General features: G+C 42.5%; 4 protein-coding genes across 6 annotated transcripts; 2 read left to right on the plus strand and 2 right to left on the minus strand.

Moving 5' to 3' along the window:
- Positions 1-69: 69 nt before the first annotated feature.
- Positions 70-2,172, minus strand: dmrt93B (doublesex-Mab related 93B). The gene is made up of 3 exons (XM_017181236.2): positions 1,918-2,172; positions 347-859; positions 70-267 (listed from the first exon to the last, which is right to left on the minus strand). The coding sequence occupies exons 1-3, from the start codon at positions 2,170-2,172 to the stop codon at positions 70-72; spliced, it is 966 nt and encodes a 321-aa protein (XP_017036725.1).
- Positions 2,173-3,502: 1,330 nt separating this feature from the next.
- r-l (rudimentary-like) lies at positions 3,503-6,911 on the plus strand. Its single transcript, XM_017181247.3, has 3 exons — positions 3,503-3,791; positions 3,864-4,380; positions 5,673-6,911. The coding sequence occupies exons 1-3, from the start codon at positions 3,639-3,641 to the stop codon at positions 6,482-6,484; spliced, it is 1,482 nt and encodes a 493-aa protein (XP_017036736.1). The 5' UTR covers positions 3,503-3,638; the 3' UTR covers positions 6,485-6,911.
- On the minus strand, positions 6,578-12,536 carry AnxB9 (Annexin B9). 3 transcript variants are annotated; one of them, XM_017181248.3, is made up of 5 exons: positions 12,446-12,536; positions 10,133-10,186; positions 8,757-9,465; positions 8,518-8,699; positions 7,743-8,241 (listed from the first exon to the last, which is right to left on the minus strand). In XM_017181248.3, exons 2-5 carry the CDS (start codon positions 10,160-10,162, stop codon positions 8,188-8,190), a joined length of 975 nt encoding a protein of 324 aa, XP_017036737.1. In that variant the 5' UTR covers positions 10,163-10,186; positions 12,446-12,536; the 3' UTR covers positions 7,743-8,187. The 3 variants fall into 3 exon arrangements, with proteins under 3 accessions (XP_017036739.1, XP_017036738.1, XP_017036737.1); XM_017181250.3 differs by lacking the exons at positions 7,743-8,241; positions 12,446-12,536 and adding an exon at positions 6,578-6,755; XM_017181249.3 differs by lacking the exons at positions 7,743-8,241; positions 12,446-12,536 and adding an exon at positions 6,777-7,201.
- A 1,008-nt stretch (positions 12,537-13,544) lies between these two features.
- Cortactin (cortactin) lies at positions 13,545-15,914 on the plus strand. The gene is made up of 4 exons (XM_017181283.3): positions 13,545-13,696; positions 13,868-14,051; positions 14,119-14,522; positions 14,579-15,914. The coding sequence occupies exons 2-4, from the start codon at positions 13,891-13,893 to the stop codon at positions 15,649-15,651; spliced, it is 1,638 nt and encodes a 545-aa protein (XP_017036772.1). The 5' UTR covers positions 13,545-13,696; positions 13,868-13,890; the 3' UTR covers positions 15,652-15,914.
- The last annotated feature ends 1,838 nt before the right edge of the window (positions 15,915-17,752 follow it).

Below are 17,752 nucleotides of genomic sequence, written 5' to 3' on the forward strand. Positions count from 1 at the left end.
AGCTTGTAGTTAGGTTAAATAAATTTATTTCAATATATGCATAAGGAGTTCTTGAAAGCATAGCTCTTTTTAGTGAAACTGGTAGCTGTCCAGGCAGGCGCAGTTGGGTAAGGTGCAGCGCGGCGCCAGGTTGGATAGGTGGCCCATGGTGACCGGGAAAGAGAGCGGCACGAACCACTTGGGGTAGGCACAAATGGCCGCCGCTGCTGCCGAAGGGCTGCTCCCAAAGGTCGGTGGCTTCAGCTCCACCATCGATTTGCTCTGGAACTGAAAGGTGAATTTGTCACCTGTTGCTCAGGAATCGGAAACACGGATGGATCTACTTCGATTTTCTACTATCTCTCACCTGATCCGCAATAACCGGCCTGAAGGCGCTGCTCCTAGAGGGTGTGGCGAGCGGCAAATTGGGCTGAGTTATATCCTGATTCGGCTGTGGGTTGGTGGTAACATCCACTGGTGTGGCCCTTCCCGCTGGCGAGACATTCTCGATGGCTCGAATCAAGTCCAGATCGCAACGCTTGAGAACCAGTTCCAGGACAGATCGCTTGCGCTGAGGAAAGAGCTGGGCCAGCATATCGATTGCCGTTTGAGAGACGTTCTCCCGTCGGGGGGCACTCAGATCCTGGGCAACCGCCGGCGGTTCGCTGTACTCCTCCTGGAGCGGACGCTGCTGCTGCTCCTCAGTCGAAGGCTTCTCTGCCTGTTCCTCCTCCTTTTGTGCTCGAGGCGAGCTTGGCTGGGTCACGGTTAGGCCGAAGATGTTGCCCGGCGGCAGGGCGTCAATGGAACGACCCGTCTTGTTGGCCACCAGCCGCATGGCAATCGCATCCTCCACGGCCTGCTGGCGCTTCAGGGCGACCTGAAAGACCGCAATGGAAATTAATATGCGACAAGTGAACATCTCCGGATCCACGAATCCGTCTCCGTCTGCTTCTGTTTGACTTTTCCGCAAACAAAGGCCACAAGAATTCCTTGGGGTATCCCACATGACCCATCCCCATGCTCATCCCCAACCCCATTCCTCATCCCTCCGATCTAATGAAATGCGAGAAGGAGCAACACTTGTGCAAACAGTTTTGGTAAGCGGATATTTTGGTCGATTTGTTCCTCCGCTTTGACAACTTTCCATCATCATCACCAACGGCAGGGAAAACCGGACTGGTTGTCCTGCTTGAATCTGTTCTACGTATTCCGTTTCATTGGTTGTTTTCCGTTCGCTCAAGGAGACGGGGTTGGTGTTGACTTCGGGACTTTCCCGTGATTCTCTGCCCATCGGATATTTGTGTTTCAAATTAGAACATGGCTCTTGCTTAATCTAAAGACAATATAAATGGGATAGCTAAATACTTAAGTTGTGAAGCTGACTATTGATTTAAGTAACTTCGATTTATTCAATATTGAATGTGTATATCTTAGGGTGAATATAGATTTTGGCTGAATTGCAAAAGAGTGTCAGCATAGTAATATTTCTGTGGAATATACAAATTGAAAATCTCGTGATCTCTTATCAGCAGAATAAATATTGGTTATTATCTCGATAAAGAGAGTGATACTTGCTATTCACAGAAACTTCAGAAATAAGTTTTAAAATTCAGAAAAATAGATAATTGATTTAATTTATCATAAGCTAAACGGAGCAAATCAAGTCATGGAGATTTCGAGTTCTCATTTGAACTTTAAAAGCCTTGGATTTTGTATTTTTCCCCAATAAAAGTACAAAATAAGTACAAAAACTAAAACTATATAAATATATATTAAATATGTTTTTTTTATCCTTACACTGGGTCATTTGGGATCGGGAAAGAAGGATTTTAATTTATAGAAGTTGTAACATGTATTCATACTATAACATTTCTGAATTCACGTACAAATTAAATATTTCAGTACCCTATAGATTCTCCCCTTTTTAGTCATTACCTGAGCAGCCATGATGCGCTGCCTCTCGAAGATCAAAACACACTTGGCGCACTTGCAGTTCTTGTAGGTGCACAGTTTCTTGTGGCCTCTTAGCTCCGAGATAATCCCGTGATTGCGACACCGGGCACATTTGGGCACACGATTAACAACCTTGGCCAGCTGAGGCTCAACTATTTTGGGAGCTTTGGAACTTCCAGACAGGCGAGGACGCTTGGCTGGCACTTCACCAACAGATTCAGCACTGGCACTGGCCATCGCGTAAAAAGGATTCAATTAATCCGATAATTGCACAATGAAGTTTCTGACTGCGAGCAGAGGTCTGTGACTTAGTTGGGAGCGAGCGAAAAGAAACTAAAATTTGGAAACACTTCTGCCAAAAGGATCTGGAATTGTTTCAAAGCCCCGACTTGCTGCGACAACTTTGTTGACTTACGCAGGCGCTTTAGCTTCTTGGTTGTTAGCCAACTTCGTGGTGCTGCGATTGGTGGTTGATAGTTTGCTTAAATCCACCCATTAAAACCTTTGACTGGGGTTGTGGGAGGAGCTTATCCTTAGAGTGGAATTGATTGTAGTAGTGCTGTATTTAATTTAGAAATAATATTTATAAGAACATATTTTTATGTCTTAAGGGTCTGAGTAGTCTAGCCACACTGTAGAGCTGTAACCAAAAAACTAATTTGATTAGGCTTTTATATTAAAAAGGGTACATCTGAACTCTATTTTTATATCATTGTACCCCTGCTGCCTATCATGAATTTAGTCAAAAGTTGATGATGGGGTCTTTTCGGACCCTATTAATCATATACATATATTCCTGATAAGCATCAAACGCCGAGTCGATCTAGCTATGTTCGCTGTTAAAAACGTACCAAAATTTTAAAATTGTTAAAAATAAATTTAAAAAAGTTTTGACATGCTAATTTGAAAATGCAATAAAAACTAGCACAGAAAAGCGTGCAGAATTTAAATTATAACATTTTCAACTTAGTTATGATAGTCGAACAAAAATATTTAAAATAATATATATTTAAAGTGCCCAAAATTGCATATATTTTAGTTTTTCTTGGTAAAGTAAACAAATTGAAAAACCTTAATTAATAAAAATTTAAAAAGGGGTTACAACTGGAAACAATTAATACAAAAAAAGTTTACTAATCTTTTCACATTTTCAAAACTGTCAAAAACTCACAAAAAGTATTTTGTTTTTTGTAATTATTTTTAATAATTTTATTAGGGTTTAACATCAATAAAACTGTCAAAAATTAACAACAAAAAAAGACTTTTCAAAACAAGACCTTATTTTGGTGGTTTTAAATTTAACGAAACTTAACACAGAAAAGCTTTCCGATTTTTTGTCTTTGTTATGATCGATATTAAAATCGACGCCGTGATGCAATTACAAACTTTAAGGGTATACAAGCTTGATATAAGTAGAAAATAACATTCTTTAACTTCGGTAAGTATTTAAAAAAAAACGAATAAAAAGTGACCCTAATTAAATTGACATATTTAGAATAAGCTTTTTGGTATTTTGGGACAAACAGTTTCAAACGTCTGCGGTATTCCTTTGGCGCTCTCGCTGCGGTCACACTGCATTCCGCTCTCACTATAACTCCCAATTGGACGTGTTTCTGGTTGGAGCAGCGCTAGCACGTGTACCAAAGAGAAGTCAGCTCGCTGTTTTGGATTCCGTTCCAAGAGTCGCTATCGCCGTCGCCACAATGGTTGCCCAGAATTCGGATAAGATGCGGGCCCTGGCCCTGAAGCTGTTCGAGATCAACGCTTTCAAGTTCGGCGACTTTAAGATGAAGGTGGGCATCAATTCGCCGGTCTACTTCGACCTTCGAGTGATTGTCAGCTACCCGGATGTGATGGTGAGTACGGTGAACACACCTGCTCAGGGAATCGCCATAACCCAACCTTAACCACCTGTGGAATCCCCGTAGCAAACTGTGTCCGATCTGCTGGTGGAATACATCAAGGAGAAGGAACTGAACGCCCGGCACGTGTGCGGAGTGCCGTATACGGCTCTGCCCCTGGCCACCATCGTCTCCGTGCAGCAGGGCACGCCCATGCTGGTGCGGCGCAAGGAGGCCAAGGCCTACGGCACCAAGAAGCTCATTGAGGGCATCTTCAATGCCGGCGACACCTGCCTAATTGTCGAGGATGTGGTGACCTCCGGCTCCAGCATTCTGGACACCGTGCGCGACCTCCAGAGCGAGGGCATTGTGGTGACTGATACCGTCGTCGTGGTGAACCGGGAGCAGGGCGGCGTGGCCAACATAGCAAAGCACGGTGTACGAATGCACTCGCTCTTCACGCTCTCCTTCCTGCTGAACACCCTGCACGAGGCCGGACGCATCGAGAAGTCCACCGTGGAGGCGGTGGCCAAGTACATAGCCGCCGTCCAAATCAACAGCGATGGAACGTTCGTGGGCGGCGATAAGCCCGATGTTGTCGGAGGTGTGTATGCCCCATATCCCCCTCAGATATACTGATTGCCAGGTAGACAGATAATATTAGTACATGACACTCGGGAAGCGCGTGGGGCGGCCTCGAACTAAATTCAATTAGGGGAGCAAGAGCAAGCCGCCTGAGCCATAAAGTTCCTAATTTTTGGTTATATAGCCGCCAATAAAGAGCGGTGGGTAACCCTATCCGGATTTCAGAGTCGGACCAGATCAAGTTCGCGGGAACGCGGCACGTGATTCGGGGCCAGTGCTCCACTCAATTATGCCATGCTTATCAGACCACTCGAGGGCTAGACCCTCCTCCTCTTCCCCCTCCTCCAATCAAGCCAATCTCCAGGCAGTATAAGCAATCACTAATGATTTATATTTTGATGTACAAAAACCGGTTCGTTTTCGTTTCCATGTGCAAAAGAAGCTTTTTTTCTAATATTTTTAAAGGTTCTTGAGTATTCTGTATCGGCTATTTTGCTTGCAAGCTAAAATTAATATGTTATTTTAGTTTTAGGCGTCATTAGTCTACTTTTGATTTATTTCAAAGAAAAGTGGGGTTTTTAGCAAGAAGCTTTTTGTGGATTTACAAAAACACAACAATAAGTTATTAAGCTGAAACAAACACGTCAATCTTTCCTGCCTTCCAACTAAATCTACTATATCTTGAATTCTAAAGCAAGGTAAATGTCAGAATATTAGTTTAAATACCCAAGTTCTTGAGCCAAAAAAAGACCAATGACACTTAAAAATAAGAAAGAAAGCTAAATTTGGGAAGACTAAGTTGGTTTTTGGATGCATGGGAACCGAATTTTAAAGCGATAGTAAAGCTGAGACATAAAATCATTATTTTAGAATCGGAAAGATATAGATAAAGATTATTAGATTAACAAAATCAATACTATTGATTTAATAGCAATGCAAGTTTTTATTAAATTAAAAAATAATGATGGTACCCTTTCTACAAATATATATTTTTACCACATATCTATCAGACATGGCTAGATCGACTTGCCTGTTGATGCTGATCAAGAATATACATCTGTATATGATTTATAGGGTCGGAAATGCATATTTAAACTGCTTTGCAAGCTGTTGGCTTTAAACTAAAGAATGTAATAAAGATATAGTCTTAATTAATACGATTTAGCTTTATTACAATATTATATCAAATAACCTGGGCTGCAAGAATTGCCACATTTACATTTTAACTACAAACAGAAAGAACAAGGATGATAAGATACTGTACTCAAGTGCTTAGTTACCATTAAATAATCTATTTTTGTTCCGTTTTAGCCAACGACTTGCAGCGCACGAAACTGACCTACGAAAGCCGCGCCAACTTGGCCAAGAGCCCGGTCGCCAAAAGGCTGTTCAACCTGATGGCCAGCAAACAGACGAACCTCTGTCTGGCCGCCGATCTGACTCGGGCCGATGAAATCCTGGAGGTGGCCGACAAATGTGGTCCGTACATCTGCCTCCTGAAGACGCACGTGGACATCGTTGAGGACTTCAGCGCGGAGTTCATCTCGAACCTGCAGGCTCTGGCCGAGCGTCACAACTTCCTCCTGATGGAGGATCGCAAGTTCGCGGACATTGGCAACACAGTGGCGTTGCAGTACGGCAAGGGAGTGTACAAGATATCCAGCTGGGCGGATCTGGTGACGGCGCACACATTGCCTGGACGCAGTATTCTTCAAGGTCTGAAAGCCGGCCTTGGCGAGCAAGCAGCCGGAAAGGAGCGCGGCGTCTTTTTGCTGGCCGAGATGTCGGCCAGCGGCAACCTAATCGATGCCAAGTACAAGGAGAGCAGCAATAAAATCGCCACCGAGGGCGCCGATGTGGACTTTGTGGCTGGTGTGGTGTGCCAGTCATCGGACGCCTTCGCCTTTCCGGGTCTGCTGCAGCTGACCCCGGGCGTTAAGATCGACGAGACCGTGGACCAGTTGGGCCAGCAGTACCAGACGCCGGAGCACGTGGTGAAGGAACGTGGCGCTGACATCGGCGTGGTGGGCCGAGGCATCCTGAAGGCCACAAATCCAGAGCAGACGGCTCAGACCTACCGCGATCGCCTGTGGGCAGCCTACCAGGACCGCGTGGCCAAGTAAAAGAGGCCGCACTTTGAATATTTCCCTACTTCCAACTCCCATTCCCCTGGTTTCGGTTTCCTTGGTTCCTTAGTCAAGCGCACAAAGACAAGATTCGTTTTCATGATTTTATGAAATGCATTTATGAATTGAATATAGGCTATGAATTTTCCACAGAAAAGTTTGCTTTTAGCGTTACAACAAATACAAGGCAATCGGTGTAAGGTGCTCCTTCCGCTTAGTAGGAGGCCAGGCACTGCAACACGTAGCTGTAGTCGCCGGATAGATCGTCCTGAAAGGAACATTGAAATGGTTGTTTTCGTTGAATGTAAGCGAACTTTATTAGTTAATACAATAAGCAAAACTATACATTCGAGTACGATGCTGAATAATTTACAAAAGACACACATGTATACAAAATAAAGTACGTAAAAAGGTTAAATAATAATCATTGTTGAAAAGGTCAACTGGGACGTTAGACGGTGAAAATACTACATAGGTATCGGGGAATTACGAATCGGAATATAAGAACACATCACAATATATAATGGATAATTTCATTTGTTCTTTGCGTTTGTTATGGTTATTTTACGAAATGCAACATTTTGTTTCGTTTTTTTTTCTCTTTTGGCATTTTCTATTTTAGCAGTGGGTTACATATTTGTATTCTGGCTGCATCAGGCTCTACCAAGCCGTGAGAGTGACGAGCACATATCCAATATCGGTCTCGGCATCCTCCTGATAAAGATTAAGCGTGAAAAGAGCAGAAGTGTAAGGCATTAAACGCTTTTTTACTTTGTATACATGGCTTAGATCTGGATTATCACCACGAAAGTTAGCATGGACTCCAAGTAGGAGGGGATGGTAAATAGATATTCGTGTAAAATTGATCTATGAAAAGCTAGACATACCATAACATTTTACTTGTTAAAGCATAAATAATAAAAATATACTTAATTATTGAATGTAAAAATGTTACAAATTTTACATTTCGAAGAGTTACTCAAAGCAAGCAGTGCTAAGGCCAAAACACTTGTTTTACTCTTTAAAGAACTGATAAACTTAATCGTTTAAATTTAACATCAAGGACCAAATTCACATTGAATATATTTTAAAAATCAAGTAATATTTTCACACGAACTCTTATAAATTATTAAGCCACCGCCGCCCCTTTGGTTAATATGTGATGTTAGGCGACTAACTCAACTAAGTTAGTAACATGGCAACAAGCAGTGCAGCAGCTTCTGCTAAGGAACTGTAACTGAAACTCAATTTGAAATTTTCGTTTTGTCATATTTTTGTTTATTTTGTTGCGTTTTTTTAAGTTTAAAATATATATATATATGTATATATTGCAAATGAGACTCGAGAGAAACAAAAACAGAGAAACCCATAAGCTATTCAGCTATATAGAGATACAATAATGTGCATGTGGCGTGCATAGGGTAATGTATCGTAGTAATGTAATCATAATCAACAGGTTGCGAGACTGGGGTTCTGATTCAACGGCTTTAAATGCACTGCGTGGCCTCGTCTTGCGTTAAAAACTGTTCCAGTATATAAAATCTATACATTCGTCAACTAATCGGTATCTGAATTGCATTTGTACATTCTTTTTGTCTAAGAATATGTAGTTTAGGGCGTGGAACAGACGAATTTGACAAGTTAAAGTTATTGTTGGAGCTTTTTGTTTTTGTTTTTTTGGATACTCTTTATGTATTCTTTTAGAATCCAACAATAGCCAATAGGGCACGCTTATAATCGCCGGATGTATCGCCCTAAAAATATAGAATATGCCAGATTTTAATGTCTTATATGCACACAAGTGAAGTAATCGGAAAAGCAACAGGGTGTGTGGCATGAATTTTGCATTGGGGAAATGTTCAACAACAATAACAACAGGGGGAAAGGAGAAGCCAGCAGGATGATCCACGAATAATGGAGGTTATTGCAGTTAGACAATCAAATGCAGATTAATTCAAAGTGTTAACAGGGTGCAGTATTCACTATTAAGCAGAGAACACACGAGAATATATGAAGACATCGGTATTTACCTTGATCCAGGACTCCAAGCTCTTGCCGTACTTGTTCTGGAATGCCTCCTTGATGTCACCCAGATCGATCTCCGAGCGGCTGACGATGATGCGGATCAGAGTCTTGTCCTTGGTGCCCATGCCGGCCATCGAGTCGTGCAGGCGCTCCGAGAAGTAATCGATCTTAGACTTGCAGCACTTGACTAAAGGAGGATTAAAGAATTAGCGGATTTTTGGATGCAAGTATATAGTAAACCCACCGATGGCAAGGAAGCCCTTCTCCACCGAGCCGCTGAACTCCCGCTTGATGGCCTTCTCGATGTCGTTGCCCGACAGGTTCTCATACTCGAGGAAGATCTGGCGCAGCTGCTGGTAGGAGCGGGTGATCAGGATCGAGTTGAAGGTGGACTCGTCGGTGCCCCACTGTCCCTCGCCGGCGTCGTGCAGGGCCTGGGCGTCGGCAATGGCCGCTGCCTCATCCACGCCCTGGTTCTCATCCCGGTTGCCCTGCACCAGAGACACGCACAGGCGCTTGAAGTGGCCACTGGTGTCGCCCTTCAGGTCGGATTCCAGGGACTTGCCGAAGCTCTGCTCGTAGAACTGGGCAATGGTCTTGATGCCGTAGTTGGACAGGGTGCAGAGGATCTCGATGATGGCCTCCTCATCGGTTCCCAGTCCAGAGATGGCGTCGTGCAGCTCCTGGGCATAGAACTGAGGCAGCGGCGTCATCAGCGCCAGGATCACATCCTCAAACTTGCCACCCAGCTCAGACTTCAGGTCCGAGATCAGGTCCTTGCCGTAGGAGGTCTTAAAGGCCTCGGCGATTTCCAGGCGCTGCACGATGCCGCGTCTGGCCAGGATCTCGATGATGGCCTTCTCGTCAGTGCCGAAGCCCTTCATGGCCTTGCGCAGAATGGCCGCATCCTCGACGGGATCGAAGGGATCCGCCGGGTAGACGGTGGGTGTGCACTGCGCATAAATAAATACAAGAGAAAATAAGTAAGAAATGCATGAGTAATGCATGAATAATATGCAATGTTTTCTTATAGTGCAAGGCACGTAATCCCAAAAAGGGCGTATTTGTGATTCATGGTGGAATTTTGTTTTTTGAATTTATGTGTATTTTTATTTTTTTGCAATTGTTTTGTTATTTTCTACATTTGTTTCTTTCTTTGTCTTGCTAAATTCGCTTTTTTATTCATTTTCCTTGTTTTATTCTATTTTTAAACACATCCGAGAGACCTTTGATAGAAGCTCTCTTATCAGCTCACTCAATTCGCTTGCAAGTCTTGTTTTTCTACAATTATCTAAACCTCAACATACACTTTGATGAAAATGTAATTGCTCAATTATAGATAATTACTTAGCAACTAGCTTGTAAGTGTATTTGTGTCCCAACAATATTCAATTTCCAAACAATTTCCAATCAATAAATAATACAAATTTCCTTCTCTATCTGTTAAATCTAATCTTATCGGTCAGGGTTAGTAATTTCATTGGAAATATTTGAATTAACCAATCTAATTGTTAACGAGGGTAATGAATCACGTCATATTATAGACTTTGATAAATCTTCCGCTCATCACAGAACCTCCTCTTCTTAATTCCTAAAATACAATCCATTGTAAACACTCACCTTGAATGGGTAGTACTCAGCGGAACTCATTTTGGTTGGTTTGTTGTGGAAAATCTGTAAGTAGGAAGTGGAAAAATCATAATGAATAATAGCTCAAAGATTGCTAATAAACCAAAAACGTGATAGAAAATTAACCCCCGGCAAGGTCAAACTTTACAACTCTCAGAGCTTAAGAGCCCGGCCTTTATTCCGGGGCCCTGCCTGCCGCCTGATGACATCATCAACGTCGTAAAACCCTCCCATAACGCATACGCCCCGTAGCCAGCCTGGCGCTGGGCTAAAAACACTCTCTTCCCATTGATTTTTTCCTCGGTAGTTTGCTTAAGCAGATGTTTTTCTAGTTGTCGTTTCGTATTGGGCTCAAGCCAAGTTCATCGTACTTCCCGGGGAAAGTGAAAGTTACTTTTCAGTTCAGTTCGCAGGAACCGGGTCTGTCTGGATGGCGGATGGCTTTGCAGGGTGCGAGAGTAGTGTCGTGATAGGCCTGACCAAACCCATTGAGAAACCCACACGAAACGGAGTGGCCTTATAAACGGATGAGCTCATTGCGTTCTGGTTTGAAACACATCGGGCCCACAGCTCGTTTGGGGCCAAGAGAAAGCTTCAGGGAAATGCCTGCTACCTCCCGCCGCATTCTATGCCTGCCGTCCACTTCAGTCGTCAAGTGGAACACTATCTCCGTGGGGATTTGTTTTAGGCTCACATAATCTCGAAAATCAATAGGCCCAAATGACTTTATGATAAATTGATTGAAATTTCTGATCGCTCCAGAGTTTTCACATAAACCGAAGCAGAAAATTTGTTTGCTTTCCTATGCTGCCGCCAAAGTAGAAAGTCAACAAAAGGCCGCAGAAAAAAAAGGCATTATAAAAGACTTGACGTGGCGACGCTCCAAACAGGCCACAGAAAAGAAACAACTACCAACGCCTCTGCAGTCAAGCTATAAACAAACAAAATTGTTTTGGCCAAAGCTGGAACCGGTTATGTGCGTTGGATATGTATAGAACTACACAGAAACAAATGTTTAAGAACAAAGTTAACTAAATATGTCCAAGAACTGTGGGTAGTCTTAAAACAAAGATGACTTTACCTAAATTTTTGATTAGAATTGGTATAGCAATATGTTAAGTTTAAGTATTTCGAATAATTTCTCTTAGAAATATCTCAAATAATTTTCTGTGTACGTCCCAGACATCTGTGTTTTGATAGACTCATAAATTAGAATTCTTCTTGCCATCTTAAACAGAATTTGGAAGTTTTTGGGGGACTGGAAAATCCACTAAACTGAACTACAGATACATATGTATGTACTCCATCCATGACGTATCCGATGATGTTCTTCTATAAATAGCTCTCGCAAGATCATGACTTGTGAGACACATTTGAAATTACAAGTAATGATTCACAGCATTTGTGACGTCAATTGGAAGCTCTGAACACGACTTGAACGTGGGTCTACATGGAGGGCAGTAAAGAGAGCGCTCCGAAATGGGTTAAAACTCGTGACTATGTGCGAACAACTTCATAAACAAAAGCTTTTAGTGACTTCTTTCGGTTAGACTGTACCTTGAATTTGAATTCATAAATGTTTTAATTTTCCACAATTACAATTGCGCCTGGCCATAAACCTTGATGACACACCTATGGCGGTGTAGTGTGTGTACTAGTATAATTGCCCGGCCTTAGCACTACGTGTTTTATAGAGACAAATGACTAATACTGGGGCACTACTCCCATGATTTACTGTAGCTTAGCCCCTACGAGAGCAATTGAAGTTGATTGAATTATACTAAATTGGACGGCGAAAGAGGAAAAGATGAAAAGAAATTCTTTTGGGATGAGGAACCAAAAAGATAGGTGGAGATGAAAGAAACGACTAAAAAGTTTACTACAAGTTAGCGGGAGATGAGGCAAAAGTCACACGCGTCTGCGAATGGGGGAGGAGAGGAAAACGAGAAAAGCCAAAAGAGAGCGCACTTTGATGATGTCATTTTTTGCTGGCGATTTTGTGTATTTTTTCCGACTCTTTTACTCGAATTGGGGGCCGTAAATAGAGAGATTATTCTTCTCACTCGCTCCAATGCAGATTGGATTCTGGAGAATTCTTCTAGCGCCGCGCCCAGAATTCTACAAGTCGAACGACGCCCTTGGACCCGACAAATCTCTGTTTGCTACGCACACACTTTCTTTTCACTTTTCTGCTTGTCTTTGCACTTGGCTTTGGCTGCTTTTGGCACAGCGGAATAAACAAACAATTTTTATCTAACGAATTCCTCAAAATTTAATACCAACGATATTTTCTGTTCAACGTACAAGTCTGGCGAAGCGAGCAAGCGATGTGAATAAATACTATGCCGATTTAAGCTCGCCGCTTCGCTTTTATATTGGCGCTCTCAGCGAGAAAGCCGGCCAGAGAGAACTTTTTATACACGGTGTTCGTGGGTATTATGAGTGAGTGCCAACCGCAAAGGCAGATAAATATGTACAAATATTCCAAATAAGATCTCAACAGGCAAGTCGATTTAGTCAGGTCCATCTGTCCTAGAAATCTTGTTACAAGCAGATCAAGTTTGTTAATAAAACCAGAAAACAAATACATGCATATGAACATAAATTAATAAATATGTAATAAATATAAAAGAGAATAATTTAATAACACAAATAGGATTTTTTTTATGAACGCAAATATTTTTAATTTTATTTTCAACCTGTATTTAATAAAAAAAGGGGTATATTCGCAGTCGAGCACATACGGATGTAGCCTTTCGACTCTTTTGATTTTGGTGTAGGTGATTAAACTAGTCTGTGCTGCCACTTGCTTTGCAGGGTGTCTCAGATGTCCAATGGTCATATACTAGATCCCGCCTCGAAATCAGTTCTCTCCTACGCCTCAAACTAACACCTGAGCTTCTTTCGAGAGCAGTTCGCATGAATCACCATTGGAAGCTGTTGAAACTATGACGAAACCGCAGTACGGGAATTAAATATTTGCTTAATGATGGTGACGACACGGGGAAAATAATCATAAGTTCATAAATACCTGCATTTAAGTATGTGTCTGATAAAGCAATACATTTCGCAATGAAACATGGGCTAAGAACTTTGACACTGGAAACATTGAAAAAAAAAAAGTTTAATGGTTGATGATTGATTGCTCGGGTCGCAATCCTTTTCAAACTTATAAAATATATATTCTTAGTATTCAAACTCCTTTTAATAAAAAGACATAGAAATGGTTTTATTTTTATACATTATCTTAAAAACAAATAAAGCTCTTAATAAATATCGACCAAATAATACAAATTGTTAGTTCCCGCGCATTTTTGAATTCGAATGCGATAGTTGAAAAGTGGACTGTCCACTTGATGTCTAACGACTTATCGATTTCTTTAAACCGTAATCGATATCGTGCTTCACATATTTTGTGCGAAGGAATCGTGGAACTGCCAGCTCTAAGTGTCTTTATGAATCAATTGTTTATTTTCTCTTCCTTCGCTTTAACAAATAATTGAAGGCAACCGAGACACCAGCTCAGCAGTTGTTTTTGCATTTGGTCACCAGGACGTGAGTATACATTTGTACATAGCCGAACTGCAGCAGGCGCACTGTTCCGGCGTCGGCCCCTCCCTTCTATGGCGGCTTTTCTCGTTATCTGGCCACGAATCGCCTCAGAGAACCTGCCCTGCCATTCACTCTTCCCCTCCCACTCTAACTGTGCCCGTTTATCTGCCGCAGATAAGGATAAGCGAGAATCCAGAATGTGGAAGGCAACGGCCGGTCACCAGATACAAGAAACCAGCGCCGCTCCGGACGATGACTGGGAAACGGATCCTGACTTTGTCAACGATGTCAGCGAACAGGAGCAGCGCTGGGGATCGAAGACGATCGACGGCAGCGGTCGCACTGCAGGCGCCATCGAGTGAGTCATCCGCACTTTGATCGATTTCGGTGGAATTTCAGGTCAGGTTTCATTATTCATTATTCAGCATGGACAAGCTCAGGGAGGAGACGGAGAGGGCTGATTTGGACAAGAAGAAGCAGCTGTTGAAAGAGCAGAACGCTGGGTACGGCTATGGCGGCAAGTTCGGCGTGGAAAAAGACCGCATGGACAAGTCGGCGGTGGGCCACGACTACCAGGGCAAGGTTGGAAAGCACGCCTCGCAGAAGGACTATAGCGACGGGTTTGGTGGAAAGTTTGGGGTGCAGTCTGAGCGCGTGGACAAGTCCGCTGTGGGCTGGGATCACATCGAGAAGGTGGAGAAGCATGCCTCCCAGAAGGACTACGCCACGGGCTTTGGCGGCAAGTTTGGTGTTCAGTCGGATCGAGTGGACAAGTCCGCCGTGGGCTGGGATCACGTAGAAAAAGTGGAGAAGCATGAGTCCCAGAAAGGTAAGCCACTTAACCAGTGAGTCTGATTGTCACTATACACCCGTTCCTTTCGCAAGACTACTCCAAGGGCTTTGGTGGCAAATTTGGCGTGCAGGAAGACCGGAAGGACAAGTCCGCCGTGGGCTGGGACCACATCGAGGCCCCACAGAAGCACGCCAGCCAGGTGGATCACAAGGTCAAGCCGGTAATCGAAGGAGCCAAGCCCTCCAATCTGCGTGCCAAGTTCGAGAACCTTGCGAAGAACTCCGAGGAGGAATCTCGCAAGCGAGCCGAAGAGCAGAAGCGGTTGCGAGAAGCCAAGGACAAGCGCGACCGCGAGGAAGCCGCCAAGCAAACCGTGGCGGAAAATACTCCGCGAACCTCGACGGAGACGCCTCCGCCCAAGGGCAGCAGGGCGGCTATTCAGACGGGTCGAGCTGGTGGGATCGGCAATGCCATCAGTGCGTTCAACCAGATGCAGTCGCCAGTTTCGGAGACCCCACCTGTCCGCAAAGAACCCATCGTCATTCCGAAATCGCAGCCTGCTAAAGTGGAGGTGAAAGCAGAGCCGGTAACCGCCCCAGCTGTTGATATCCCAGCAACACCTATTTCTGAACCAGCTCCCGCTGCTGTGTTGGAGGCTGCGCTGGCGGCCAAGGTTGTAGCACCACCACCAGATGTAGTGCCGCAAATTGAGGTGGAAACCGTAGCTACGCCCCCCAGAAGCGAGCCGGAATCACCGGTGCATGTGCCAACACCCCAAGCTGAGCCGGTACCACAACCACAAGCCGAACCCGAGCCAGTTGCCGAAGAGGAGCCCCTGTACCAAAACCAGGCTGAGATTAAGGCCGCCTCACCGTTGCCCGCCACAAACGGAGCAGCTTCTGAGGCAGCCGCAGCACCAGCGGTCGAGGAGGCCATTTATGCCAACTCCGACAACTTGGCCGACTACCTTGAGGACACCGGAATACATGCTATCGCTCTATACGACTACCAGGCTGCTGATGACGACGAGATCTCCTTTGATCCGGACGACGTTATCACCCATATCGAAAAGATCGATGATGGCTGGTGGCGGGGCTTGTGCAAGAACCGATACGGCCTCTTCCCTGCCAACTATGTGCAGGTGGTTGGTCAAAACTCCTCCTAAATGCTTCCGATTGAGATTAACGATAGAACAAAATCAAACTGTATTTACCTACTAACACTAACGATACTACTGATGTTGTATTCAGTATCGATCCACTACTTCCCCTCCCATTACGCATGTCCATTGTTTTCCTTCTAACCCCAATCCCTCCAATTTATGTGCAACGAACGGCTAGAGTTTAAATTTATTATTGTATTTTTGATGCCAGCGTTAGAACCATTCGAGGTATTCCATATTTTAAATATCATTTACTGCATTTTACATTCGATGTATTTAAATCGCGTATTTTCCCAAGAAAATGCGGCAAGCTATTTATGTTTTCAATTAAGCAATTGATGGGCAACATTTACTGCAAAATTTAATGCTCATTCATATTTTATGCGTTGACTATGAAGTTTGATGTACCAAGTAACGATTTTGCTCGTTTTAAATTGTATAAAGTCTACGAGAGTTTCCCGTGTCAGGTGAGATCTAATGTTGAAGACAGTCACAACAAAAAGTCTGCTCTTTTGATAAACAAATACATAATTAATAAAGATTATTAATAACTAATACAAGTGTTTTTACTTTGTCATACAATATAGGTAATCAAAATTAAACTTTTCTTAAAATATTAGGTTTTTTCAAAACTTTTTATCATGTTTGGATAGATTTTATTGATTTTTTGACATGTTCAAATGAACTACATATTGTATGGCTTTAAGCTGATTAAAAACGTAAAAAAAAAAAAAAAAACTATAGTGGTCCCCCAGAGGGGGATGATTAATAGTATAGTGTAACGAATGGATTTTGATAAGGGTTCTTTCCCAAGGGCTTTTTGAATGGCATGTATGTATGTTTTTTATCACCCGTTTCCCAAAATATTTTAAACAGGATATGCAGAAAAAGTCAAACGAATTTAATTTATAACTATTAATAATACAACTATTTGTGTTCGTTAATTAATAGATTTAATAAACACGTTTAGAATTTGGATAGCCATACATTTGTTGGTGCTTTATTAATCTCTTTAAAATGTTAATTTTAAAAAAGTTAATTTAAGAAAAAGCTCCTTATCAAAGACACTAGAAAGTGCGGAACTAAATCCGTAATACTTATCAATTTGTGAGAGAAAGAATCTAAGTAAAAACCAAGTTTGGTAATAATTTTATTAAAATTATTTTATGCATCCAATTTTTATTTTGCTGAAAAACAATACAAAAATAGTTAAAAAGCTTTTTAGTTACCACATTTCCGTTGGAAACTTTTGATCAATTGACCATTTTTAACTAGATTTGAAGGGTAAAATTAAGCAATCGAGCATAAAATCGTGTTTCTATTTCAAAAACTTAAATACAGAAACTAGTTGGCAGTGATGTTCATTGAAGTAGAAAAAAAACTGCCGACAAGTTAGCGGTAATAAGCATAGTTTTTCAGTTTAGTTCGATAATTGAGTTATACGTTCGAAAATGTCTCACAAAAACCTCTGCAAGAGTATTCCCTCTAACAGAAGAAAGTGATAAGAACACGATATGATCTTACATAAAAGGTTCTCTTTGTCCTAGGTTGGGTGCATATAATGCGGGGTAAGACAATGCCTTGGTGAAAAGAATGTATTTCTTATCACCCGCTTGCCAAATCAGGAAATACATTACAAGTTGCATGAATCCAAACTTACATATAGAGTGAATCATACAACATGTATGTACTATGGTACGCATTTGCTTGCTACAAAGAAAAAAGACTTTGCATTCTGCTGATTAATCACCTAAAGAACTAAAGCGAGAACATCCATGTTGTAAATTTGTGCGACAGCCGAAAAGAATCGGGCAATTGATAAATCTTATCACGATTATGCGGCGTCAGATGGCAATCGGAAGGAGTGTCAGACAAACGCAGACTAGTGGCCGATAAAGTTGATTTATATTTGTATTTAATTTGGTGCAGGTATTACGATAAAGTTTGCGTGTTGGAAACAACGTGGGGAGTGTTAACTTATGACTGTCCGTCAAACGAGAATAAAACTAGTACTAACTTGCACACCCACACACACGAGCGACTTGCAACTACTAACGGTAACTTGTGGTTAGTGATAACAGAGAAAGATACATAGGGAGAGCAA

The sequence above is a fragment of the Drosophila kikkawai genome, chromosome 3R, assembly GCF_030179895.1.
Source record: "Drosophila kikkawai strain 14028-0561.14 chromosome 3R, DkikHiC1v2, whole genome shotgun sequence".
Taxonomy (NCBI): Eukaryota; Metazoa; Arthropoda; class Insecta; order Diptera; family Drosophilidae; genus Drosophila; species Drosophila kikkawai.